Source organism: Hirsutella rhossiliensis, assembly GCF_020360975.1.
Source record: "Hirsutella rhossiliensis strain HR02 chromosome Unknown scaffold00001, whole genome shotgun sequence".
In the NCBI taxonomy this organism is placed as follows: domain Eukaryota; kingdom Fungi; phylum Ascomycota; class Sordariomycetes; order Hypocreales; family Ophiocordycipitaceae; genus Hirsutella; species Hirsutella rhossiliensis.
The window spans coordinates 10,739,515-10,764,849 of NW_025408667.1; the positions used below are offsets into that span (position 1 = coordinate 10,739,515).

General features: G+C 52.3%; 10 protein-coding genes across 10 annotated transcripts; 6 read left to right on the forward strand and 4 right to left on the reverse strand.

Annotated features, from left to right (window-relative positions):
• Positions 1–1,078: 1,078 nt before the first annotated feature.
• Positions 1,079–1,798, reverse strand: HRG_01343 (uncharacterized protein; the record flags this gene model as incomplete). Its single annotated transcript, XM_044859814.1, has 1 exon — positions 1,079–1,798. The coding sequence occupies one exon, from the start codon at positions 1,796–1,798 to the stop codon at positions 1,079–1,081; it is 720 nt and encodes a 239-aa protein (XP_044726214.1).
• Positions 1,799–6,885: 5,087 nt separating this feature from the next.
• Positions 6,886–7,602, forward strand: HRG_01344 (DDE superfamily endonuclease domain-containing protein; the record flags this gene model as incomplete). Its single annotated transcript, XM_044859815.1, has 1 exon — positions 6,886–7,602. The coding sequence occupies one exon, from the start codon at positions 6,886–6,888 to the stop codon at positions 7,600–7,602; it is 717 nt and encodes a 238-aa protein (XP_044726215.1).
• A 1,892-nt stretch (positions 7,603–9,494) lies between these two features.
• On the forward strand, positions 9,495–10,025 carry HRG_01345 (uncharacterized protein; the record flags this gene model as incomplete). Its single annotated transcript, XM_044859816.1, has 1 exon — positions 9,495–10,025. The coding sequence occupies one exon, from the start codon at positions 9,495–9,497 to the stop codon at positions 10,023–10,025; it is 531 nt and encodes a 176-aa protein (XP_044726216.1).
• Positions 10,026–10,274: 249 nt separating this feature from the next.
• On the reverse strand, positions 10,275–11,547 carry HRG_01346 (uncharacterized protein; the record flags this gene model as incomplete). The annotated part of the gene is made up of 3 exons (XM_044859817.1): positions 10,275–10,398; positions 10,444–10,481; positions 10,597–11,547. 3 exons carry the CDS (start codon positions 11,545–11,547, stop codon positions 10,275–10,277), a joined length of 1,113 nt encoding a protein of 370 aa, XP_044726217.1.
• A 1,357-nt stretch (positions 11,548–12,904) lies between these two features.
• HRG_01347 (uncharacterized protein) lies at positions 12,905–13,109 on the forward strand (the record flags this gene model as incomplete). Its single annotated transcript, XM_044859818.1, has 2 exons — positions 12,905–12,997; positions 13,050–13,109. 2 exons carry the CDS (start codon positions 12,905–12,907, stop codon positions 13,107–13,109), a joined length of 153 nt encoding a protein of 50 aa, XP_044726218.1.
• A 248-nt stretch (positions 13,110–13,357) lies between these two features.
• HRG_01348 (Endonuclease/exonuclease/phosphatase) lies at positions 13,358–14,110 on the reverse strand (the record flags this gene model as incomplete). Its single annotated transcript, XM_044859819.1, has 1 exon — positions 13,358–14,110. The coding sequence occupies one exon, from the start codon at positions 14,108–14,110 to the stop codon at positions 13,358–13,360; it is 753 nt and encodes a 250-aa protein (XP_044726219.1).
• Positions 14,111–16,566: 2,456 nt separating this feature from the next.
• HRG_01349 (SET domain-containing protein) lies at positions 16,567–17,823 on the forward strand (the record flags this gene model as incomplete). The annotated part of the gene is made up of 2 exons (XM_044859820.1): positions 16,567–16,761; positions 16,810–17,823. The coding sequence occupies 2 exons, from the start codon at positions 16,567–16,569 to the stop codon at positions 17,821–17,823; spliced, it is 1,209 nt and encodes a 402-aa protein (XP_044726220.1).
• Positions 17,824–18,179: 356 nt separating this feature from the next.
• HRG_01350 (uncharacterized protein) lies at positions 18,180–19,262 on the forward strand (the record flags this gene model as incomplete). The annotated part of the gene is made up of 1 exon (XM_044859821.1): positions 18,180–19,262. One exon carries the CDS (start codon positions 18,180–18,182, stop codon positions 19,260–19,262), a length of 1,083 nt encoding a protein of 360 aa, XP_044726221.1.
• A 227-nt stretch (positions 19,263–19,489) lies between these two features.
• Positions 19,490–20,077, reverse strand: HRG_01351 (uncharacterized protein; the record flags this gene model as incomplete). The annotated part of the gene is made up of 1 exon (XM_044859822.1): positions 19,490–20,077. The coding sequence occupies one exon, from the start codon at positions 20,075–20,077 to the stop codon at positions 19,490–19,492; it is 588 nt and encodes a 195-aa protein (XP_044726222.1).
• A 203-nt stretch (positions 20,078–20,280) lies between these two features.
• HRG_01352 (ankyrin repeats (3 copies) domain-containing protein) lies at positions 20,281–23,762 on the forward strand (the record flags this gene model as incomplete). Its single annotated transcript, XM_044859823.1, has 12 exons — positions 20,281–20,565; positions 20,617–20,667; positions 20,714–20,912; positions 21,033–21,275; positions 21,330–21,503; positions 21,558–21,582; positions 21,639–21,924; positions 21,989–22,263; positions 22,327–22,467; positions 23,110–23,142; positions 23,242–23,513; positions 23,710–23,762. 12 exons carry the CDS (start codon positions 20,281–20,283, stop codon positions 23,760–23,762), a joined length of 2,037 nt encoding a protein of 678 aa, XP_044726223.1.
• Positions 23,763–25,335: the final 1,573 nt, after the last annotated feature.

Consider the following 25,335-nt stretch of genomic DNA (forward strand, 5'->3'; position numbering starts at 1 on the left):
ACCGAACGTTGCCGTACATCTTACATTTTCTAAAAATAAGTAATAGCCGGTCAGTATGCGTAATATCGCATGTAAGCATGCGTGTAAAGCATGCCAATAAGCAATACATCCGTAGAACAGTAGCTCTTACCCCGCGTATAATCCTCCAGTAAGCTAAATTGTCCTGGCTTTCTAGCTCCCTAACAAGGCAAGTTTAGGAAGTCAGCTACTAAAATAAGATAAATGTGTCACATTGCATTCTCGTATATGCACAGAGTAATAGCTAGTAAATATACGTAATATCACCTGTTGCACCATGCAGGCATGCCAAAGTGAAGTGAACACTCCAACAAGTGCTGCTGCAAGTGGTAGTTATGACAGGTTGATGGGTGTGTGGCTAACTAGTAGAACAATAATGACTGTTACATTGCATTCTAATACATGCGTGGGGTAGTATATAGCCGGTTAATGTACGTAATATTGTATTTATGGGTGTTGAACACGCCAATAAGCAACAGAATATCATCTTTTACCCCGCGTAGGGTCCTCCTGCAGTTGGCTAAACTGTCATGATTTTCTAGCTTCCTAACAGGGCAAACTTGCAAAGCTAACTAGTAGAACAAGATGACTGTGTTGCATTGCATTCTCGTATATGCGCGGGGTGCGACTACGTCTTTGCATGCGGTACGAAGTACGGACGGACGGAGTATTATTATAGCAATTGCCATTATTATTAATCTTGCGCCGGTGGTGCGGCTTGGCATTTAGAACTTCAACACCGGAGTTGTACGAATACAGATGGGAAAAGCCGGAATGCTTAGGGGAAAACCCCCTTCCTCTTTCGGCCTTCGCAGCAAGTTATACAGAGTACTCCATAGTTCGTTCGTGCATTTAATGTTGTTTTGCTTTTTCGTAATCTAATTAAAGCTTCCAGACGGAGTAGAGATATACCTGATCCTCGTTACTACTGTAACCCGTACGGATAGAATGGACTGCCTGATAAAGCTGCACAACTACAAGTGAAAGCGAAACAACGATATGATTCTGTAATTTACTAGCTTGGGTATTAAGTAAAACACCCTTTTGCCGTTACAAAAGATCAGCATGGCGGGTAAATAATTTCCAAAAACACTTCAATCTCATCCGGGTCACGATGCGGCCCGAAGACTACCTCCTCCATAGCTTTCATGCAGTGGTGTGTGTGAGGCCCCGAGACCGTCTCTGCATCCACCGGCGTACCTTTGACCAAGGCACGCACAACTTTCTTCCACATGTAAAGGCAGTGCATGTGATGCCAGCTTCTCGACGTCCAGATAGACTTTGGCTTGGAGAAAGATCCTAAAATCTCTGGTTCGTATGAGCTGTGCTTGATGCTTCCGTGCATCTCTGTGTAGAATTCCCAGTCTCCTAAACTCATGAATTCATCAACGAGTTCGTCGTCAATGCATCTTGGAGGAAGCCATGCGGTTGCGAGCATGTCGAAACGACACCCCCGGGCCTGAGCTTCCTCTGGAGACTTCCCGCAAGGAATTGCCTCAAAGTGCTGCGACCAGGTGAGCTGACCTGAAGGATACGACTTATTGTCAGGTGTAACACTCTCGTATTTGAGGTTTGTTGGCGGGGGAACAAATGCTCCCCAGCATATAAGAAGGACGAGGGCGACGGCAATATTTGCGGCTAAGAGGATTTCCAGGGAGTGACGACGAAGTGGTGATTTAGGTGCCGGTGAGCTTATTTCCTCCTGATGAGGACAGTCTCCTGCGTTTTGACGGAACTCGGAGTCGGCCGTTGGAACCTTATCGTATGTCGTGTCGGACATCTTGTGAAGTGAAGGCCACTCTTATAATATAAATGGAAGATACCCTTAATGTGAACTTGTTCAAGTTCAATTCGGGGCAATAAATTGGAGAAGGACAGGTTTTGCGGGGTCACTAATACATTCGTTAGCTTCAAGCCTTAAAGCAAAACTCTGTCAGTTTATCAAGCAGAATAAAAATGACATTAATCTGTACAGTAGCCTGCTGACCGCCTTACCTCATCTCACGTGCCGCAAATCCTTGCGTAGGGCTAGTCTGAATGTAGCTGTACAGCAGAGGCCGGCGATGTGAGTGAACTTAGTCCTGTCATAATCTCAAATATATGTGTGTGAAACAGCATTCTATCCTGAGTTGCCTAGGTTGTTTTTCGCACTTGAAAAACATGTCTACAGCTCGCTTTTCCGAAGAGGAAAGCAGGAACGGAGTGGAGGATGACCAAAAAATAGGCTTTCTGAGCGAAGACGAGGTACCGACACAGCCTAAAGACAAGTTGCAGCGCCGGCTTCTTTATACGCTCATCGCTTTTTCCGTTTCGGTGAATATTCTTTTTCTGGTACTCTTCTTGCTTCAGCGAAGCCATGGCCCGAGATCATCCTATGAGAACGGATTTGCTTCAGACTTAGGCAAGTACAGGAAGCGATTCCCGCTGCAATGGTGACCACATAGCTAAATGAAGACTTCAAGAGGCGATCACAAGCGAGATTACCCTGATCAAGAAGCCGTTTTTCGGAGGCGTCGATATTGATGGACAAGGCCACTTTATCATAAACCAGGATGGGAGCAAATATGTCGGGAAGCCGTCTCAAAAGTTGGACAAAGAGTGGGATAAGCTACTGCGAGGTCTGTTTCTCAGCAACCCTACCTTACCCTAACCCTAGAACATCACGTCTCATTGTTTCACAGGACTGAATATTGATCTGCCCTATGAGGAGCTTGACTTACCTGCTTCAACTTTCAAGTGGCCAGAGAGCGGCCTCTATCTCAGCGGACTAGAAGTTTACCACTCCCTCCACTGCCTGGTGCGTGGGCTCTCTATGTTGTTTGCGTATATGGATTGCAAAACTAATCCCCCTGTTGCAGAATCGTCTCCGCCAAGCTATAGACATTGATCACTACAGATACATATTCGACAGACCCGACGATCCGTCGTTTCGAGACCACGTCGACCATTGTATCAACCACATTCGGCAAGCACTCCAATGCCATGCTGACCTCACGCCCATGGAATGGAGGCTGGACGGCTCCAAGATCATATTAAAAACAGACACGCCTCACACTTGCAGGGACTGGGACACGATCCATGCTTGGGCAAGCTCACGCCAAACGCAATTCGAGAGCATTGAAAGCTGGAAGAATGGAAGCCTAATTCTTGTAGATTAACATTTTAATCTGTCTTTATCAATCTCGGAAGTCAACTGGGATAATCTCCAGACTTGGAAGACCTAGATGACATGAACCCACAGGTGCATTAACCTTGGACGAGAAATCCTGCTTTGGAAGGAGGGCATATCGCATGACCTGCGAGCCAAGGCCAAGGCCGAGGCGTATCCGCTGCGGAATCTTGCCGAGGTTTGGTGCGTTACTTATGCGGCATGTGCTCGCTGAGGTGTCGCGTCTTCGCACGCCCGTGGGGTGGCGGATTGGTCATGCATCGGATGACTGCAGCGGGTTCCCCATGCTGCCCTAGGATCGGCTTTGTATTCACCAAGCCGGATATGTCGCATTGTGTCTGGCAGGCACTGTGTACCTATTGCTGTTATCACCGATCTCGAGCTTCGTAGCGCCGAGCGTGCGGCAAAAAGGGTCCGTTCCCTATCTAGTCTGGTCGGGCAGTGGAGAAACCTGGCAAAAGAACATTTGTTGTCATCGTGCGCTGCGATCGCTGCGGTCGCCTTTCGAAGTCAAGCCAACTCTACCGTGTCATCTAGTCAGCTTCCCGTTACCCAGAACTCGCTATGATCAATCGTCTCGTATGTGCTCAATTCAGGCGCTATTACTCTTCTTCTTTACTCGCTTGCTAATTTATATTTCCGGTTCGCAGGACTCACGCCTTATGTGGGCCGCTATAGCAGTGCCCCTGATTGCTATGCTACCGAATTTGCTGAGCTTTGGGAAGGACTTCTTAAGCACCACTGGACTAGGTGACTCATGGAGTCTAAGCTGTCTTAACTTCATGTCTCGCAACATACCCTTTCAATGCCAGACCCACACTTATACTATTGAGATTTTGTCCATCGACCCATTCATTATGTACATCAACAATTTCCTTTCGGATGCAGAGATTAAATATCTCTTGAAATTCAGGTGATTCTTACAGCAATCGAAAGATAAAAAACCACTGACAATCTCTCAAGCCACGATCGCTTTCGAATTTTCGAAAGCGAAGAAAGGGGCAAGCCTGTGTCCGAAAACGAGTCAACCTTGTCGGCCCCCAGGTTGCCATGGCGAAACCAAGTCAATATATGTCTCGCTCAAAGAATGAAATCACTGCTGGGTAACGTTCAACACGTTGAGACAGAACCTATCCGTGTCGTTAAGTATGAAAGCGGAAACAGAATACAAATTCACTACGACTGGTTCCCAGATACCCGCAACGAAACTGGGGTTCCTGGTATACCAGCGCGGCCCAACAATCGTTTGGGAAGCATATTTGCCTATATTGAAGATGATTGTGACGGCGGCGAGACATACTTTCCCGAGGTAGAGGGCGTTCCCATAGACGCCGACGGTGAGAAGTTTAGCAGATCGAACAGTGGCCGTGGCTTGCTCGTTAAGCCTCGTCGAGGCAATGCTATTTTCTGGAACAACCTGCACGCCAACGGATCTGGTGACACTCGGACTGCGCATGCAGGTATGCCAGTTACGAGAGGAACAAAAATCGGCATCAACATCTGGAGCTATTATTTCCTAGATCTTCCGATTCTTGGGTAATGTCAGCTCGACAAACTATAGTTAGTTAGATAGTGTCAAGATCAGGACGCTCATTCACCATGCTGCCTAGCAGGCAGCAGGCAGTTCGTGATACCATATTAGTGATGGATTCGAACCTTCTAGGTGACAAGGTCATCTATGCTGCCTGGGTGGCGAAATCGTCACTCAGCCCAAAATCACAAGTATAAGAAACCAACATTTCACCATCGCCTCCAGTGAGCACACTGGATGCTGCTTGAAAGAGCAGTAGGACGAAGCAGCAGACCTTCTCGTGGTGTCCGGTGTCAGTAGCTGCGGTGCGCATTCATTGCGTGGGCGACAATGTGCAGTCAGACTGAGGTTCAGTTCAGTTCAGTTCAGTTCAGTTCAGTGTATTTTTCGTCCAGCAGCCATTGGCCGCTCAGGTCTCCGCGAGGGAGCACAGGACGTGCTGAGCTAGTGGATTTCTATATGCTACAAATCACATATTTCACCCGCTATCCAGCATTTCATCGGCTCGAAGGCGCTCGTGATAAGCCTGTTGCCCGTCCGCGGGACGTTCAGGCGTAGTGGGAAGACGCTGGCCGTAATTAGATCAGCAAAAGTCGTGGGGACCTTGCAGCCCCCGATGGCCTCGGCGGACACTTGGTCACGAGACCGTAGCGTCGTTCGAGGTCAACAGATATGAGAGGGGAGTTTGGAGGGAAATTATGGGGAAAGAGAAAGGAACGATGGTCGTCTAATGGCGTGGGCAGATTTCTCCAAAGAAGGAGCTTGCTTTCGCCAGTTTGACAAACTTGTCAAAGTCAATGCCGATCGCGCGGTTAATAGCCATGGGCGGCGACGGCGCGAGCCTCACACGGAGCCACGGCGCAACCTTCCTGCAGTAGAAGATATGCGTTGGGTCTTTTCGTCGGCCACACGAGCACGTCAGTCGCGCATCTTGGTGATCGAACCTTTCATGATAGTCAGCAAAATCCCCATGGCGGGTCCTTGCTGCAAGCAAATGATGGAGCAGGGCCCGAGAAAGCGCCAATTCTGGCGGGCAGCCAGTCGTTGCCGTGAGATCCAGATTTTTGTACTGCTCGGGTGCAAAGGCTTGCCACCAGGTCTTGAAAGCCTCCTTTGGCCGCTGTCGGGCAATCTTTCGCAAGTGCGCTAGCGTCGGGGCGTTGTCAGCAGGTTCTGGCAGAGACGCTCCAGCTTTTGCCAGAGCATCAGCTTCCTCGTTGCCTGGGATGTCAGCATGACCGGGGATCCAGTGGACTACGGTGGGCGATAGGGGGGACTGTTGCAAAACCCCTTGTCCATCTCTTTAAGGTCTAGGCGTTTTTCCCCCTAGTCATTTGAGTACCCGTGCCACGCCCCACTTTATTGGCCCTCGAAAAACTCGCACCAGCTAAAGCTGGTGCTGACTACCAAACTTTGAACACCACCAAAAGTTGAACGCTTTGGCACCTACTGGCTTCAATCATCGTTTTCGCGCCGCACACGACCTCTCAAATCTAGCCAACTATGGAATCACGTCTGGAAGAAGCTGTTCAATATGCTAGGGGATTTTCCTCAGAACTCAATTCGCTCTGTGGCCAAGAAATATGAGGTGGCACACACAACACTGAGATATCGCCTCAAGAGGTCAGATCACAAATCCTCGCGTATCGCGCACAACAGAAAGCTTTCGGTTGCAGATGAGGGTGCCGTCTGTAGATATGTCGATCGCCTTGATGCTGTCAACCTTGCTGTGCGACCCGAGTTCATTGTGGATGCCCGCGAATGCAATCCTTCGTGCCAAAGCCCCTGCAGCCAAATCGGGCGACCCGCCTACTGTTGGCGTTCACTGGGTCACACGATTCATCCAGCGCCACGGGTACTGCAAGCAGCGCCAGAAGACCTTGAGCGCCGAAAGAGTAGCATCCGAGGACTTGCAACGGGTCGTGGAGTATTTTTAGCGGCTGCAGAGGATTCTTGAACGAGAAGGTATCCAACCCGATGATATCTGGAATATGGATGAAACCGGCTTTCGAGTCGGGGTGGGGAAAGATCAACTCATCGTCACAAAGCGAAAGAGGTCTCACTACTTCAGTGTCCCCGAGAATCGGGAGTCAGCAACTCTCATTGAGGCAATCTCCGCCGCCGGGCGCTTTACCCTGCTTTCATAATTCTCGCCGGTCAGAACCACATGGCGAGCTGGTATCATCAACAGGAGCTCGACCCAGAGACTGTCATTCGACCTACTCCCAGTGGATACACGAACGATGAGATCAGTCTCGACTGGGTGCAACACTTTGACAAGCACACTAACGGGTGCCGAAAAGGGAGGAAACGTCTTCTCATCTTGGACCGGCATGGGTCGCACCATACGAAGGAGTTCATTGAGTACTGTGATGCCCATGGCATCATTCCCTTCGGCTTGCCCCCAAACCTGACACATCTACTGCAGCCACTAGATGTGGTGGTGTTCCAGCCGTTGAAGCACTACCACGCCAAAGCGCTGGACCTCATGGTCCGTGACGGGTTGGTCAACATCACAAAGGTTGAGTTCCTCGGCTGCATCCAAGAAGTCCGAAAGAAAGCATTCAGAGCAAGCACTATCCGCTCTGCTTTCAAGAAAACAGGAATCTGGCCATTCTATCCCCAGCCAGTGCTGGATCTTATAAGTAGTAGGATGGTGACGTCAAAAACGCCTACTCCGCCGCCTTCTGGGCCAGAATCTTCACCATTCAGCACGCCTTTGACAGTCCGACAAGTCAACAAGGTTGCCAGGGTCATAGAGAACGGATTGGGTGAAGTCAACGAAATTAGCGGATCTGGCTCACAATATGAGCCGATTCATCCAGGGCTCTCTGAGCAACGTTGCCGAACTCCTGCAGACGAAAAAGGACCTAGGAAGGACTAGATACGCAGAGAAAATAGCCAAACAGCGGAGGGCCATGAAGAACAAGGTTCTGCAGTCGGGAGGGGTACTTACAGTCCAGGAAGGCCGTGCAATGGTCCGGCGTAAGGAAGAAGACGAAGTTACCAAGGCGAGGAGGTGATCGCCAGGATGGAAGCGAAGGCCAAGAACGCACTTAAGCGTTGGTTTAATGAGGCCGCAAAGACTGCAAGACAATGGAGGCCATTGGAAAGCTTGACAGGGCTGAGATTTACGAAAGTGGTCGCGAAGTGCGGCTGCTGAAGCGCTTCTAATGTCGGTGGTAGGGCAAGTGTTCAACTTTTGGTGGTGTTCAAAGTTTGGTAGTCAGCACCAGCTTTAGCTGGTGCGAGTTTTTCGAGGGCCAATAAAGTGGGGCGTGGCACGGGTACTTCGAGTCGGCATGAAAAATGTATTGCGGACTAGCAGCGGGACCGCGCGTTAATCTTCTGGAGTCCACGTGACAGTAGAAGCAGCGTAGACGAGGCGTCTATTACTGGCTGGCACATAGATGCTCACAATGTAATACTCGGGGCCCAGACTTGACCAAGTGACTGATTATTTTCGGGCAGATCTGAACGAGCGACCCGTCCTTTTTTTTTTTTTTACCAAACAGTTCTCGTTTCCCATTGTCATGGAATCGGACAGCGACCGCCGACCGCGAAGACGAACAGAGCGGAGTCGCCCAGCTTCCTACCCTAGATGCAGTGCTCCAAACCAAGCAAATGCCTACGCTGTACAGACGAAAAATGCAAGCCCAATTAATGGCAACCCGGAATTGTCAAGATGTTTTTCCAGCCTAATGATCTCCAGTCGGGGTTGAGTCGAAATCTCGACCGCCATGCCCATAGCCAGCTTCCTCTGTATGTAGGCTTTGTTGCATTGTCCTTGCCATTCTGGCGATGAGCAAACGCCCCAGGACAGCGAGAAGCCACCGCAGCTATTTCGTTGCGGATTAGCAGCGGACTAGCACAATCACCTGCTGAACTGAGCCTAGCGTTCTTCATCTCATAGCAGAAGACAACTTCGCTTTGTTTGACATATATTAAGGCTCATCTTAAGAGAAGTTCGCTCTCCTCCCTTCCTGTCACAGTCTCTGCTCTCTTTATTCAAGCAAAATGAGCCATCCAGACATTCCTCATGAGCATCTCTATTGCATCCAAGCCGGAAAGAAACACTATGACCTCTTCACCACCGTATATGTCGGCGCGAACTATTGCGGCCGGTGCGGCTTGGCCAACCCCTTTCGATCCCAGCGTCGGGCCAGGTCAAAATCTCCAGCATTCCCAGGCCCACATGACGAGGTGGTCGAGGTAGAGGACTCTCCACCGCGACCAGCCAGCCCAGCAAGTCGGCTGCTGCGTGATAGACCGAAACCAGTATCATCTATCGGCATTGGACGCGCCCAACTACTTCCCAACGAAGTGTCTGCCCCTGGGGTGGCGAACACGCGAGCACGCATACCGCCGTCCCAGGTATCGAGCGACCATCAGTTCATGACTGTGGCATCAGCGGCCAGTCGCGCTATCCAGGACTCCAGAGGCAGCACCAGACAGCCTGCGAAGCATCGTACTGGCTATCAATGGGTCCATATTAGCCTCCTGCTAGTCAGCTTAGAGGCCAGGTGCTTCAACGGACTCTCAGTCGAGGTCCCTGAGACGGTGCTGCCTCTTAAGGATACGGTGATCAAGTTTTCCCAGGCAGATCTGCTTACTTGGCCCTCATTTACTGAAACACTGTTTGATCACCTCCGTCCGCTTCCGCCCACGATCGACCCTGCCAACAAAGACCTCTGGGCTCTTTCTTATGCTTCAGCCTTCTCGGGTAAAAAGATCGTTACCATTTCCAATACCGGCAAGTACACGACGCCGTCGAGCATGCTCGCATCGGGGCACTTTTCGAATAACCAAGCAGGGCAGTTGAAGGTGCTAGTCGTCCTGACATCGAGAGAAGTGGTTGATCGGCAGGAGCCGATCACGCCGCTGAGGTCAGACGAATACTCGACGCTGGTCAAGGAAGACCAGAAGCGGAAGGCCAAGCAAGAGGGCACTAACTCATCCTCAAGGCGCCAAAAGCGTGTCAAGCAAGAACCGCAGGTCAAGCAAGAAAAGAGCACCTCGGAGACAAGTCAGGCCAGCCAGGAGATACACGTCAAACCGATCAAACAGGAAGAATCCGTTCCAACCCCCTCCTATCAAAGCCCGAAACGCAACGAGACGGAGGATGCTGCCAAAGACATTGTTGGACACGGAAGAGTGGTAGATCTAAGTGGAGTGGACGATACACGCTGCGATCTAGTGTTTGCCATGTCTGATGCGAAGGGAAGCGAGGGCGGGCTCGACGAAGAAGACGAAGTTGACGAAGAAGATCGTGACGAAGTGGCTCGTTTTGTTCCAGAGTTCGTATGACACCACCCCACCGCTTCATTGGGCGGAGCACTAACTCCAGCAGATAAACCCGGAATTGACTCTTCGAAACGATGGGGAAGCCCAAAAAAGATTGTCTGACACTGATGCTGCTAGAGCCCTTCCACCGGCACACTCTACACGGTTCAGAGGCACAAAAACCCCGACAACGTTTGCAATTCGATATAAGAAACGAAAGGGTTGACTACTCCAGCTCTATATTTGAACCGTCGCTTTCCTCCCCGTCGTCACTTACTCCCTCAATGTCATGTCCTTCCTCGTCTTCAAATCCCAGTTCCACAAGTGGTTGCTCTGCTGGTTCCCCATCTCCAAGCTCTCCTTCTCGAGCTTGATTTGCCCGTTCGAGTAATGCTTGCTATATGCATTTAGATTGGTTTCCTCGCAGACGGGAGGTTCTTACATATTCGGCAACGCCCCCAGTTGGCGCTTTGCGGTATGCTAGTATCGGTTGCCGACCACTTTCGATGTGCTGAATGATCCTATCCCGGAGACCAAGATAGAAACGCCTGAAGGGTCGCAACTTGTCCGGCTCCTGGCGAGTTCCAAGAGCTACCTGATCGTAGCCCATTCCACGGAGAACTTGGACACACCAATCTTTTGTCTCCGGCTCCAGACACGTGCTGACGTCAATATCCGCCAATGGTCGTTCCATTTCACGTAGGACTGACCGATCAATCGGGATACCCCAGTTGCATGCCTTGTCCGGGTCGGGGTAATGGTAGTTCATCCAGGGCTGGCCGTGGACCACGTGAGGACGATTCTTCTGAAGGCGTATTCGATGAAGATTCCACGCCTCCACAAAGTCGAACAGCTCTTGACGTAGTACATCTTCGAACACGCCGTAGATGGCAATCTGATCTTCTAGCATGTCGCCATCGAAGTCCCCGTCCCTGGCTAGCTCCCCAAAGTAGTCTACCCACTGCCGGGAGGAGACATGAAGCATACGCTCCCACCAACTCTCAATCTTAACGTTTTTCGTACTTGGAGCTGCCTTGTACGAGTCCTTTAATCTCCTGCCTTGTTGAAAAAATTGCCCATGCCATCCGACTTGTCCGTCTGTGGTCAATACAAAGTTCCAATGGGCTGCCGCGACCAGAGGCGTTTCGCTACCCCTGTCGGCCTGCACATACCATGGCCGGAAGCCATAGGCATCACATGCCGCGAGGTACTGCTTCAGCACGCTCAAGGCAGTTGAAGCAGAGTGGCCGACGTAGAACCAGATAATGTTGCGCGAGTAGGCGTCGATGGCTGCGTATATCTCGAATCCATACGCCTTGAGCTTGTCATGGCCATCAATGCACCACTGGTAGTTTGGCCCTGGGACAAGAAACTGTCCTTTCTTTCTCCGAAACATTCTTTTCCTGAGCTCGACTTCGTTTGGGAACATGATTTTGTACATGGCAAAGAGGGGGTCTCTTGGTACCCAGAGCTGCTTTTGCTGACGTAGATACGGCTGGAGAAGGCTTTTGCCATATCCCGAAATGGCATTGGACCGTTGCGTCATTTCGATGATGGCTTGCTCTGTCTTTTCCAACAACGCAAGTCTTTCTTCGTCGCTATTGAGCCTGCGTAGCCAGCGGCGGTCCGGGTGAAGCCTAATGCGCTTTAGGCCTTCTTTCGTGATGGGCCAACCTTGTCTCTGTAGAACGCTGAGCGTTTGCTTCTCCGTCAGCCCAACGCGAAATATAAGGTCGCGAGTGGCCTCTATCAACTCCGGAGTCTCTCTGGTTCGGACTTGCTGGCGTGGGAGATCCCACTTGGCGACTCGGCGAGAGATTGTACTCGGATCGACGGCGACATGGTAACGCTTCCGAAGCTTGTACCTGATCCTGCTTCGCGAGACACCGTTAAGGTAAAGGAAGGCGACATAGTCACGGTATTGGTCGATCGGGCTGGGCGGCCGCGCCATTTGTGCCAGCGGTTGTCGAAGGCATGCGCATGCTTCTCGGTTTTCATGCCATGAAGGACAGAGCGGCGTATTTGCTAGATGGCTCGCCGCAAAGCCCCGCTGCTGTGCTGACGCTGCCCCGCAGCGGCCTAGCGCAGGGGCTATTGGTGGAACGGCACCGAGCTCTCATTCGGGAAGGTACTACAGAGTCATCTTCACCCTTCGGCAGTGCCGCAAATATTTACAGAACGAAGGTTCGTTTCAAATTTAGTTCATTGTCTCCTCCTGCATCTTAATTAATATCGGTAGCTACTGGTTGTCAACGTTGTCATGTCCACAGCAGATTCCGTCACCATGGTCGAAACGGCAGCTGCTGGCGCGACGAAGGCGAGTTCGTCGAGGAAGCGCAAGGGGTTGATCCGACCCAGCGCCCGCAATTCCATAGGGGAAAATACTGTGAGATCTGGCCACCCATTTTCTGATGGACAGACAGCAGCTCACAAGGTAATTTGAGAAGAAGAAGAAGCAAACGAAGAAGGCACCTCCCGTCGGCTCGGTGCGTGACTTTCCATGTCGCCCCTGCGTCACGCGCGCCACCAAGGCCCCCGGCCATGAATGTGTCTCCCAGGATAGTACGTTGGGTTGCTTCAGAAGTATACGCCTGTTACGCTGACGCAACATGGAATAGATACTGGTGCTGCCTGTTGGGACTGCGCAAAGAACGGCCACACATGCAAGCCGGTAAGCGTCTCTGCTTGCTTAGGGCGACGAGTCGTTAATTAAGCTGAATCCTTAGGTTCCTGTTGATGCTTTGGGTGCTGTTCGTGCCTTTTGGGAGCTGAATCGGCTGCTCAAGCGTGCAAATGCCGATCCAGATGATGCCTGGCGTACTGCTGCACAGCGAGCAGCACAACAACTACGAGCTTGCGGAAGTGGTGTGGCTCTTCCTGCAGCTGTAGGTCCAGCTCCCGCTATGGCTTCATTTGGCGAGATACTTGAGAAGAGCCACGAGGAACGAAAGATCATCGCGCTGGAGACCATTGCCGAGGCTGCTCGGCTCTGGATTGTGAGCGGGATCAAGTCGTCAGATATGTTTCCACTGCTGACTCCCTGCTCAGCAGCTCCATCAACCGGACGAGGAAGAAATAGAGGATGGTCAGGAGGAGGTGAATAATTGAGCGTTGATGTTGCCCGCAGCCCAATTCGACCGCCACGATGGCGGCAGATGTCTGTAGGACGTGATAGAAATACGCGCTGCTGGTCCGCTGCGTCCCCGCCGCTGTAATTGCACCTACAGCTACGTGATAAAAATCCAAGAGATGAATGCTGAAGTACTTGGAGCAATGTACTGCGGGGCTGGATCTCCATGCCGCTAACCTATTTCGATATTGAGGTCACTGATTTTGGGGTTTTGCAACAGTCATCCCTATAGCCTGCCGTAGTGGACCTCCACCGCTCCGTGTTGTCGCGCCACAGATTGAAACTCGAGAAAGACATCTTGCGAGGAGTCGCTCGGCGTGCCCCGCAAGCACCTTGCGGTCGCGAGGTTGTCGAGACAGACAAAGATGCGGTCAGTTTCTGGGTGGCTCAACGCAGCCTTCAATCCCTCAAGCGCACCTCTCGCCTCCGCGTCGAAAACCTCAGCTGGTCCAAGACGGCCTTTGCCGCTCAAGACTGTGGATCCGTCCCGATGAACAGCATAGCCATATCCGACTTGGCCTTCGGCAGAACGAGAACCGTCGGAATAGACGACAAGAGTTCGGGGCGATAGTGCCTGAAGCCAGTTGCGAAATTTCTTCGCCGTCTCATTTTTCGATGCACTCTGCGGAGGCGCAGTCCGCTCTTCGGCAAGTCCGCGCTGCAGTAAAGCAGGTCTCCGGCAGCTCGATAGCATTTCGTCGGCGCGCCGCAATCTGGTCCGGAAGGGCTGTGGCGGTTTTTGGTACTTCAGTTTGATAAGTTTGTGTACGGTCACGGCGGGAGCTTTTGGTCGCGACGTGCGCTGAACGAGCGAATGAGCTTCGTCGAGCGCTTTCAGGCGCGCAGCAAAGGCCATCCGACGAGCTTCGAGGAGCAGAGGAACGGGCGGTATGCCTGCCTCCCTGTGCAATAAATTCGTCGGTGTCGTCCTCCACACCGGCAGAATGGCCCGAAGAGACGTGTAGAGTGCCTTGCTCATCTTCTTGACGAGGTTGCTAATCCCAGAAGGCCCCTCTCTGGAGGGCTTCGTCCAGCGCGGGCACGTCGGACCAGGATGTTGCGATTGAACTTACTTCTATTCAATTCTGTCTGACAGCTCTCAATATATATATACATAGTGGCACGTCCGTGCCACTATCCAGTGACTCACCACTTGTAAGTGCTGCCTAAACATGTCTTGGTCCATGTCTCATACCAAGCCAACACAGGAAACCAGGCCTCCGCCGCGTACAGTAGCACGGGGATGACGCAAGCGCAGACGGCTCGCCGCACAGCGCTCGGCAGAGGCCCATGCTTAGTATTTGTCAGTCTCCTGAGATGGAAGGCTACAGCTTGCGCCCTGGCCGTCCATTTCTCGACGTGAGTCTTGAAAGAGAGTGTGCTGTCGAGCCAGACGCCGAGCCAGCGCACTAGCCGGTTAAGCTGCTCAAGTCCCTCTCCATCTGCAATATTGTGAGTAAGCAGGCTTGTATTACCTTTTCAGTCACGTGATACTCCACTTGAGTCCATCAAGGGCGGCGCCACGGCTAGAGCCCACTCGATCGCTCGGAAGCATGCGTTCCGGGTTCTCCGAGGATGTATCTGAGGGCCAAATTTTCTGGAAGCTTCTAAGCCCCGCCATCTCACCTCTTGATCACACCCACACAACCCCACGAGCCAATACCTGGCAGTGTTGACATCTCGGGAGTCGTTGTCTTTTGTGTCGTTTCTCCGGCAGACATACACAGTACTTTATGGCATCGTTACTACTAACAGCAAGTGTTGACATTGAACTACGAACAGGACTAGGCTACAGAAGTCCAGGCTCTTCGCATGAATTGCAAACGCGGGCGACCGACCGGCGGCCGGCACGAAGAAGTAGCAACGGTGCCTCACAGCACCCAACCAGCGGATCAATGGTGGCAGTTAAGAGCTCGCCGACGAGGCTACGAGGCCATTATTTGCTCGATGCTTTGAGAGAAGCCATGTTCAACCGCATGAATCGCTCGAACATCTCCGCCATGGGTGCCATTGTCTTGTTTAGGACCTGCTGCGCCTCACCCATGTCGACCATCATGGCTTCCAACCGTTGCAGCCGCTGCTCGGTCGCACCCGAATGGCTAGGCGATTCGTTCCGGCCTGCACTGAGGCCATGTTGCCTGCTCGGTGGTCGCTCTGAAGCCGATGATTCTCTTACTTGAGCGTCTCTGAGAGCCCTCCATCGTGTGGCGTCCTTCTCGACTTTGCCAGGGTTCACATAAGAGCTCTCAAACCCGGCTTGCCATGGTGGAGATATTCCATCCCTCCTGCACACCTTCTCTATGTGAGCTTTCGCACTCGTCGCTCCGAGGACCTTCCTCAAGCTTGTTGAAGTCAAGATATTGATGCCCTTCTTGTGGAACCTGACACAACAGTCTGCGGGTGGATCCCTGCTATTTGCCGCTAGATTCTTGCGTTGCGTTTGCGACTTCGTCACCCAGAGCAGCTCATCGAAGTCACTCCTATCCTTACTAGACCACGCCGACTGCCCGTCGGCCAAGTTTTTGTGGTCAGCTGCGGCCTTGTACTTCCCCACCTCGAGAAGCCCAACCTCAGACACGCTGTCGGAGGAGACCAGATGTATCAAGAAGATTCCATGGCCAAGATGACTCCATCAGCTATGTCTATATGAGAGAGAGCTTTCCACTCCTTCCTGCAGTTAGACAGACATCATAAACAGATCATCCATTCACTCTTTCCCAGTCCGCATGTGCGGACAACAAGTGAGGAATTGGGGGTCGTGATTTCCTTTCCCCGTACCCATATATTTCTGTCTGGAGAGACGTTCGTTCAGAGAGAAGTCCATTCAAAGAGGAGCGACATTATTCCATGGAGAGGCGCAGGGAGAGAAGTGCAGGGCGACTGTTGCCGTGTCGCGTGTGTGATGTCCGTCGACAAGTAGCTTTTGCAATGAGGGGTCTCTGACCATACTGTTCTCTACGATCACTTTCTCAGTAATCCAGAGTAAGGCATCAACTGCCATTGCAGGCCCGTGCAAGATAGAGAGAGACTTGAAATGTGGACTGTCCGGCCAGTGGCAAAGTTGCGAGGCACAACGCTGCTCGGTGTGAGAGCCCGCGAGGAGGGCGCCGCTCCGAAACCCCACCGCGGCTGCCTTGTCGTACCCGCTTTTTGCACCAGCTTGCACCTGTTCCTTAGCTGCCCCTCTTCCAGTGGCTGCAACACTCCTGGCTATTTGCCTTATGTCCTTTTCTGGCTCGTTGTGTCATCATTTTCGGCTGCTTGGCTGCACGGGCGGCCAAGCTCCGCATGCAAAGTACGTAACCCGCAGCAGGTATTTGGGGGCGCAGGCGGCCCCCTAACAGGTGCGGGGAGCTGTCGACCTCTGGCCCACCCTACGCCACCGGACAGGGCAGCAGCGGAAAGCAAAATCACTGCTGAACAATAGCTTCAAGCATGTGGAATACATTCCACTCTTCGCTCACGCCCTGGCTTCAGAACAATTACCAGCGTCTCCTCCCTGGGGACAAGATGGGCGCCATTGACAGCCTGCTTCGTAAAGCCGACGAAGATGGGGTCAAAGTCTTTGGTGTCACCCCGACCGTCCTCCCTGGACGGGGAATCGGGATGGTGGCTACTCGCGACCTGGAAGTATGTTGAGCGATCTCCCCCACGACTTCACGTCTGACGAGTCGCCAGAAAGGGAAGGTTATCGTGACTATACCTGTCCAGGCTATTCGCAGCCTACACACAGTCCCGGGGGATATTTCTCGCAGACTTTCCCAAGACATGTCCACTCATGGCCTTCTGGCTGCTGAGCTTGCACTGCGCCGTGATGCTGCGGCGGATTGGGCCAGTATCGTGCCACAATGGACTGATTTTGAAGCAACGATGCCGATGTTGTGGCCCGAAGAGCTCCAGAGCATACTCCCTGCGGAAGCCAAGAGCCTTTTGACCAAACAATGCAGCCGGTTCGAAATCGATTGGAAGATGTTCAGTGACGGCTTTCCGGACGAACTGCGGCGAGATTACTTGTATGCATGGCTTCTCGTCAACACGAGGACATTCTATTTCGAGACGCCGTCTATGGTGGCGTTCCCATGGCACGACCGGTTAGCATTACTTCCGATCGCCGACCTATTCAATCACGCGGATACGGGCTGTTCCGTTTCATTCTCGACGGAGGGTTACGACATTACCGCAGACCGTCCGTATTGCACAGGCGATGAAATACTCACGTCATACGGAGAGCATTCCAACGACTTCTTACTTGCGGAGTACGGATTCGTCTTGGGGGAGAATCAACACGACAAACTGTGTCTTGATGACGTTATTCTCCCGAGGTTGACCCCAGACCAGAAATCTGAATTGAAGGAACATGGGTACTTGGGAGACTTCATGCTTCACGCTGGGTCCAGGAGGAGCGACAATAGTTGGGTTGCGTTGCGGCTGCTGTCCTGCGTCAATGCTGACTGGCAGAGCTACATAGATGGTGAGGAGGATGAAGAAGGTACGCTCGAAAAAGCTGCTGAGCAGCTACCACACTTGTTCGAGGAATACTTGTGCAGAATCGAGGAAACACTGGGTTTCATTCGTACGTTGCAGGTTGGCAAGGCATGTCAAAGAAACCTGCTTGTCCAGCGATGGGAACAAATTCAGGCCATCATTAGGCAGAGTGTGGAAGATCAAGCATTCAAGCTTCTGCCGAATTAATGGCAATATCCACAGTGGCGCAGGCGGTCAGCGGATGCTGCGATTCAAAGTGGAGATGAATGACATAATCAACTCTGGATTGTTCGCAAAGCATCCGCAGCAACATCATCCAGCCTATCTGCGCTGGTATCGCGCCCCGAAAGGAAGGACCACCGAGTCAACAAGCGCCCGATGATTCACCTCCCTGCTTGCTCTGCATATCACTTAAATAGCGGTCAGTAAAATCCATCAACACCAATGAAATCAGCCTCATTTGGTTCAATCTAACGGCCTGCCTCCGGACAGCCATTCGAGGCTTCTCAGCTTGGTAAACACCTAAGGACCCGGCCGACACGACCCATCGCGCGGACACGATCATGGCCAAATGGAAGCCGACAGTACAACAGTTGGAGAGTGCTCTGGGATACGGAGTTGAACCAGCTGCCAGCTCCGGGCATCGTGTCTACTCTGATCTCACCCCAGTTCCTGATGGCGTGTACGAGCGAACTGAGAGGGAATATCGCGAAATGCGAAGATTGCAGAAGACACGATATCGCGAAAACCCATCCGCAAAGCCGCCCATGGAGGATGGGGAGTCACAGGCAATTTCAGACGCAGACAACACAGTTACAGTCACTCGATCAAGCCTCGCCGGGTTTTACAAGTTCTTCGTTGATATCCAGTATGGTTTTGGTCTTCATATACCATTCCTACTTACGGAAGCGGAAGCAAACAGCATTCTTCATACTGCGAAGCTATGCCAGACCTTAAATTTTCGCGAAGACCAGGCCAAATGCATCGCGCAACAGCCGCATCCCGAACCAATACGATACAATACCCACTTTTTGGGTCTGCCTCCTGAAATACGCGAAAAGATTTACGTTTTTGCGTTTAAAGGGTCTGTCTGGCGCACTGAGGAACGACGGTACAATGTTTGCCAAGCAATTGGTGACTTCAGCGGCTTCTTAATCCCTTTTGGTGACGACTACACGCTCCTGCGGGTCAACAAACAGATTCGCCAGGAAGCATTGCCGTTAGCATACCGCTATACAGCATTCCATCTGGCCGATATAGAGGATGTGACGCGACTTCTCGTCGCAGTCGGACGCGTAGGGCGGCAAAATATCGAGGCTTTGGAGTTCGCATGGGAGAGTGCAGTTGATCACGACCTCAACTGGCGCAGGCACCCAGAGTCCGAGACCAATCACCTCATACTGCCATCGCGGCATGTACCCGCGTGTGTCCAACTCCTCAAGCAGTGCGGGAGGCTGAGGTCGTTGCGCCTCAAATTCGAAAGTTATATGATGGAAGATGTCCCTGAGGCGACATTTCTGTCTGACCCTGGCCTTTCATCGCTTTGTTCGATCCAAGTCGAGCGAATCGAAATTATGAATCCCGACGACCAGCCATTGAACGAATATAGCATCGCTCAATGGCTGAAGAGCGAAATGACAAGGTAAACTCTACACAACCAAGGATGCAGCTGCGGGGTGCGTACCTGCTGCATCTGGTGGTATAAGTTTATATGAGCATCAAAAATAGATTTTGTCGTCAATTCGAGGGTGTCGTGTCCGCTTCGCCTGCAAACGGAGGTCGCCACCCAACAAGGTGAAGGTGTGTATATGATAGATGTCGAGACCTCCTCGTCGCGATCGACGTCCGGATAGGATATGCGGAGCTATATGGACTATTCGTTCGGCTCGTTCGGCTCGTTCGGCTCGTCCGCGTCTTGATCTATATCGGGGTTCGGTTCGCTATGGATAAGGTCGTCGAGGCTCAGAGTCTTCGATGTTGCGGCAGTCGCCACATCCGACAGTTTCGCTATGGAGGGGCGGGTTTTAGGTCGCTTGCGAGGATCCCAGGCGCACACCTCACATCGCTTCAGGAGGAATATAACATCTGCGCGCAAGATACCGTAGTAGTTGCTGCTGATGCCCTTCCACGTTGCATCCCAGCCAGCGTGGCCGTTGCCCATATGTACCGCTCCTACCACATCCATTATCTTATCCTCCGTAACCACTCTCCGTATACTACCCTGCTCCCCCTTTGGTAGCGACGTCAAGGCTTGCTTTTCGGCGTCCCACGCGAATGACTTTCTGACATAATGACGACGGCTGGACTCCCGCTGTGAGTCAGGGTATGTTGTGGCGTCGATTAGCCATTTGATCAGGTTGATCTGATCGGTTTCCGACACCCGGCGAGCATTAGGATTGGCTCGTAAGTACTCGACGAACTCGTTTCGTGCACCGAGAGAAAATAGATGATCATGGTCCATGGCGCCTCACGTCCAGAGAGAATCGCGATCCAGAAAAAATCCAAACCCCACTCCGCTCGACTCTAGGCGTACAATAAACGCTCGACTGGAGGCGTACGCCTCCAGTCGATGACGCCCCGCTCCCATCCCATCCGCGGTTTTGAGCACGGAGTTCTGGGTCCTTTCTGAAGTAAGCAAGCTCACAACTGTCACCGAATGCCATAATGGCAGCCACTGTGCAACCGATTGCAGGCGCTCCATCTGAGCTGGGGCTCCTATGGCAAACAGCCATCGACACATATACTGACATCACAGGGAACAGGCATTTTCTGACGGCGAAACATACGGCCAGTATTGGCCAGGTTCTAGCTGAGGTCGAGGGGATGGAAAGATCTTTTAAAGGTCAACGGCACGACGGCTCGAAGTTGGCACGCTTCAGGAGTCTTGTCAATGCGAGCCTGACGCCGATTCAAGCTTTGGGGGAGGTCGTGGCTCACGCAAGTAAAGCTGTATGAGGAGCTATCACATCAATCTCTCGGGATTGCACTGATCAAGATCAGGTTTTCCCCCCCAGCGAGGCTATATTCGCTGCCGTCCGATGTTTGATCCAGGTACGGACCTGGCGTCTGCATCGTGTGCTACACTAAATCGCTCCAGGCTGCAATGAACGTGTCCAGCGACTACGATAGGCTCGTGGATTTCTTCCAAGATGTGGAATCATACCTCAAAGGGATAGAGATATGGGAAACTCAGGTACCGTCAGTACCGCAGCTGAGCGATGCAATAATAGCAGTGTTCAGCTCCGTCCTTGTGCTTTGTGGATTGTATACGAGGTATATCAGCAAGAAGCGCGTCGGTACGTACCCAACCGTCACGTTGTGGGAGCGCAGAATCACTTGCCTTTTGACTATACTATGTGTGCCTGAGCTTTGATTGCCGAGGGCAATGCAGAGCCACACAGCTAATTGATGTCCAGTCAAGGCCTTCCGGAGCCTACTGTCCGGCGAGGATACTGAGCTCAAAGGTGCTCATCAAGCCTTCCAGAAAGCCGTCCAGGGTGGACGAGACATTGTGCAAAATGCAACGCTCTCCACTGCTGAGAAGACGAAGTTCAACATGCAAGCAGTCCACGTCGATGTACGGAAGACCCTGTCTGAGGTGGAACGCTTGGTAGAGAACATGAGTTCCATCACTCTAAGCACAGCACAGCCTTTGAACGGTCAGCGCCAGTCCCCCATACATGACTATGGCCGTGTCTGACGACAGGTCTCAGCCCAGGAGCGAGACGATACTCTCAGGTGGCTTTCCAACCTTGACTTCCAACAGTATCAAAGAGAGACTGTTGCGAAACACCATAAGGGTACAGGTGAATGGCTACTGAACACAGGCGCATTTCAAAACTGGGTACATGGTACCCAGCAGTCAACCCTGTGGTGTCCCGGAAATCGTATGTGCGCCGCCCAATCTTTTGTGTGCCGTCCGCTAAGCACTTCTTGATCAGCTGGTGCTGGGAAAACTGTGATGATGTATGATGCGACCCGGGACGCTCTTGGTCATGATATCCCAGCTGATCGCAAGATAGGTCGGCGGCGATCTGCTATGTTGAAGCCAATACACAAGGCTCAAATGCGTCAATAGCTCACGTGTACTGCAACTACAAAGACCGTAGGACACACGACGTCTCAACCATTTGGTCCAGCATCATACGACAATTCGCGGAGCAGTGCGATCCTTTTCCTGCCGAAGTGCATGCCTTTCGCAATGAATTTATAAGAAAGAGATCGGACCCTGTCGAAGATGATCTTCTCTCGCTCGTCCGTGACCTATCGAAACGGTTCAATAAAGCCTTTGTGTTCATCGATGCTTTGGTATGCCGGAAACATCGAATCATTGAATCTGTCATTCAGACTAACATAACCGTCTAATGCATAGGATGAATGTCCGGGGGAAAGCCGCAACGCCTTCATCCTTTCCGCCGCAAAGGTTGAATCTATTCTTCGGTTGTTCATAACTTCTCGGCCTAGTGTGGAGCTCGACGAAACCTTCTCGAACCTGAGACGCATAGAGGTTGCAGCCCAGGCAGATGATATTCGCTCGTATTTGGAGCATAGACTTAACACGAACGCAAATATTCGTGCGCTTTCGGTTCAGGACCCGAGGCTGAAAAGTACGATACTCCAAAGGCTCCTGGAACAGGCCAATGGAATGTAGGCGCAACGAGAAGATTGATTGCCGGATGGAGGGACTGCAGAACTAACTCGATGACCTAGGTTTCTCCTGGCCCATCTCCAGATTGAGAATATATGCCAAAAACGACGACTTCTAGACGTTCGCAGAGCCCTCGACACCCTCGCCAAAGACGTGCATCAGTTTTATGATGACTCTTTGAGAAGGATAGAGGAATTAAAGGAGTATGACAAGGACTTCGCATTGCGCGTACTGTCCTTCGTATTTTACGCTCGAAGACCACTGTCCAGAGATGAGCTTATCCATGCCTTGAGCGTCGAGCCTGGGGCGACTGGCCTGGATAGTGATGCACTGTACCCCAAGGTCCTCCTCTTCTCCGCGTCTTCCGGCCTCATCCGTGTTGATGACAAAAGCAGTAGCGTGCATCTCGCTCACCATACACTACACGAGCATCTTGACAGGTTCTGCCAGAGGCTGCTGATGGATCGCGAAGGAGAGCTTGCTACGGCTTGTCTCACCTACCTCTTGTTTGAACAATTTAGAGCCGGTCCCTGTGATAAAGTGGCCGACATGGTTGGACGCTTAAGTCAATACTGTCTCCTCGAGTATGCATGCCAGTACTGGCCGTCTCATGCGACCAACTTCATGGGCGGCGAGGTCACGACCTTAGCTCTTTCCCTCCTCAGCGAGAAGGACAGGGTGGCTACATGCGCACAACTATTGCATCTTCCTCGTCACCGGGTCGGCGATTGGCATGAGAAGTACCCCCGCGACTTCACTTGCCTTCACGCCGCCGCCTACTGGGGCTTGGACAAAGTACTGGTACTATTGATGGAAACAGGTGTGGACGCTGATTGTCAAGATAGCAACGGCGCAACGCCGTTGCTTTTGGCTGCCAAGTACGGCCATACTGAAACAGCGACGCAGCTACTCGATACAACTTCCGACGTGGACTTTTGCAACAACTCCGGCGAGACAGCATTGATATTGGCGGCTAGATATGGGCATGAAGCGATTGTACGAGTGGCGCTGGAACGAGGTGCAAACTCCGTGGCTGAAGACTTTGAGGGGTGGACAGCGCTTCATTGGGCGATTATGAGACGCCACGACAACATCTCCAAAATACTCCTGAGCAGAATTGCTTCCAACCAGTCGGACAAGTTGCAACACAACAAGGCACTGATTCTGGCGGCAGAAGCTGGCAACCCCGCAACAATACAAATGCTCTTGGACGAGGGAGCGGAGGTCGACTACGCCGACGATCAAGACAGTACACCATTGCACTGGGCAGTACCCTTGGGCCATATGGAGGCCGCTCGTGTCCTCCTGAGCCGAGGCGCAGATCCAGGCTCAAGGGACCGCTACGATCACACTCCAGTGCATTGGGCTGTGCCTCACCCCGCCATTGCGCGGTTGCTCGCAAGTCACGGCGCTAACGTGCGAGCTACCAACCGAACGGCACAAAGCGCTCTTCTTTGGGCCGCGCTTGCCGGAAAGACCGACGCAGTGGAAACGCTAATACAGCTTGGCGCCGAAATCGATGGTGGCGACCGTTGGAACTTCACGGCATTACATGCAGCAGCCTTGCAAGGACACGGTGCCATTGTGCGTATCCTCTTGAGTGAGGGAGCAAGTGCCAATAAGCGTGACGTGGATGGATGGACAGCATTGGACGCAGCAGTGTTGACGGGGAGAAGTGACGTGGTTGAGCTGCTTGTTAGCCCTACGGACAATGGGCGTGATATTGCTACTCAAGCCGCGAAACGGCTGGACGATGTCGACATGCGGTCTCTGATGGAGGAAATGGCCGCTAGGAAGTCGGTCGGAAGCACTGTTGTTAGTGGACTTCGTTCAGCCATCAACAGCGAACACGACCTGCGGTTGCGGGAACTACTCGCCAGCGGCGCTCAAACTGACATCGATGCCGAGGACGAACTGTGTGGTTCTACAGCACTTACCTACGCAGCTTGGTTCGGCAAGGAGGAGATTGTTCGCTTGCTTCTGGATCACGGGGCAGATGTCGACCTATGCGAGCGGAGCGGCCGCACCGCGCTCCACTGGGCGGCCGAGAGTGGTTACCCTGAGATGGTGGAGGATTTGGTTGAGAGGGGCGCAACGGTTGATATAACGGTGTTTGGATGGACGGCAATGCTCCTCGCGGCAAGAACGTGGCAGACTCGAATTGTTCTCTACCTCGCTGAGCATGGAGCAGACGTGGGCGCCAAAGACTTTCACGGGCGTACCGCGTTGCACTGGAGCTGCATACATGGCGACATGTATCTTGCGGAGGAACTCATCCGCCTAGGCGCCAATGTTGACGATGAAGACTATTGTGGACAAACGGCGCTACATTGGGCCGTAGCCGGTAGGTATTATTCCATCGCAAGGATGATGCTGCGCCGCAACGCAACGGCTAGGTTGCAGGCGTCTGACGGATCTACGGCGCTCCATCTGGCGGCTTACGTCGGCCAATTGGACATGGCGACACTCTTGGTAGAATGGGAAGAAAAGCAAGAAAGTCGAGGGACAGGATGCGAAACGACAAATGTTTCGTGCGTGGATAGTGACGGCTTCACTGCCCTCGACATGGCGGAACTCACCGGCAATATGCAAGTGGCGCAAGTCCTCAGACGGCAGTACACGAATGGAAACCCCCGCGATGACTCTCACAACCTTATCACCGAGGGGCAATTGGCAGACGGTTCACGAACTCAGCATCAGCTCAGACCACCACTCTTAGATATCTCGAAAGACAAAGAAAACGACTACGTGAGCAGCAACAGCTTCGCCGAAGGCCTGGGAAGGAGACTCATCGGCCGTCAGGCACGCCAGTGGCTACAACAGAGACGAATGAGCGTCTGCGTCTCTTCGCCATCCAATGGACCAGCCATTGGGCTTTTGGGCATCCCTGCTCCTGTTCAATCTACAGAATCGGGAAGTAGATCATCCAGCTGAAGTTGGTCTCTGCGCCTAAAGTTCGTCCATAAGCAACCTATCGGCATTTTCCCGTAGAAATCAATATAGGGTCACAGGTCTCACTTGCTCATAACGCTGAGCTGCTGCCAGGTGTATCTAGATGCCCCAACTTAGGG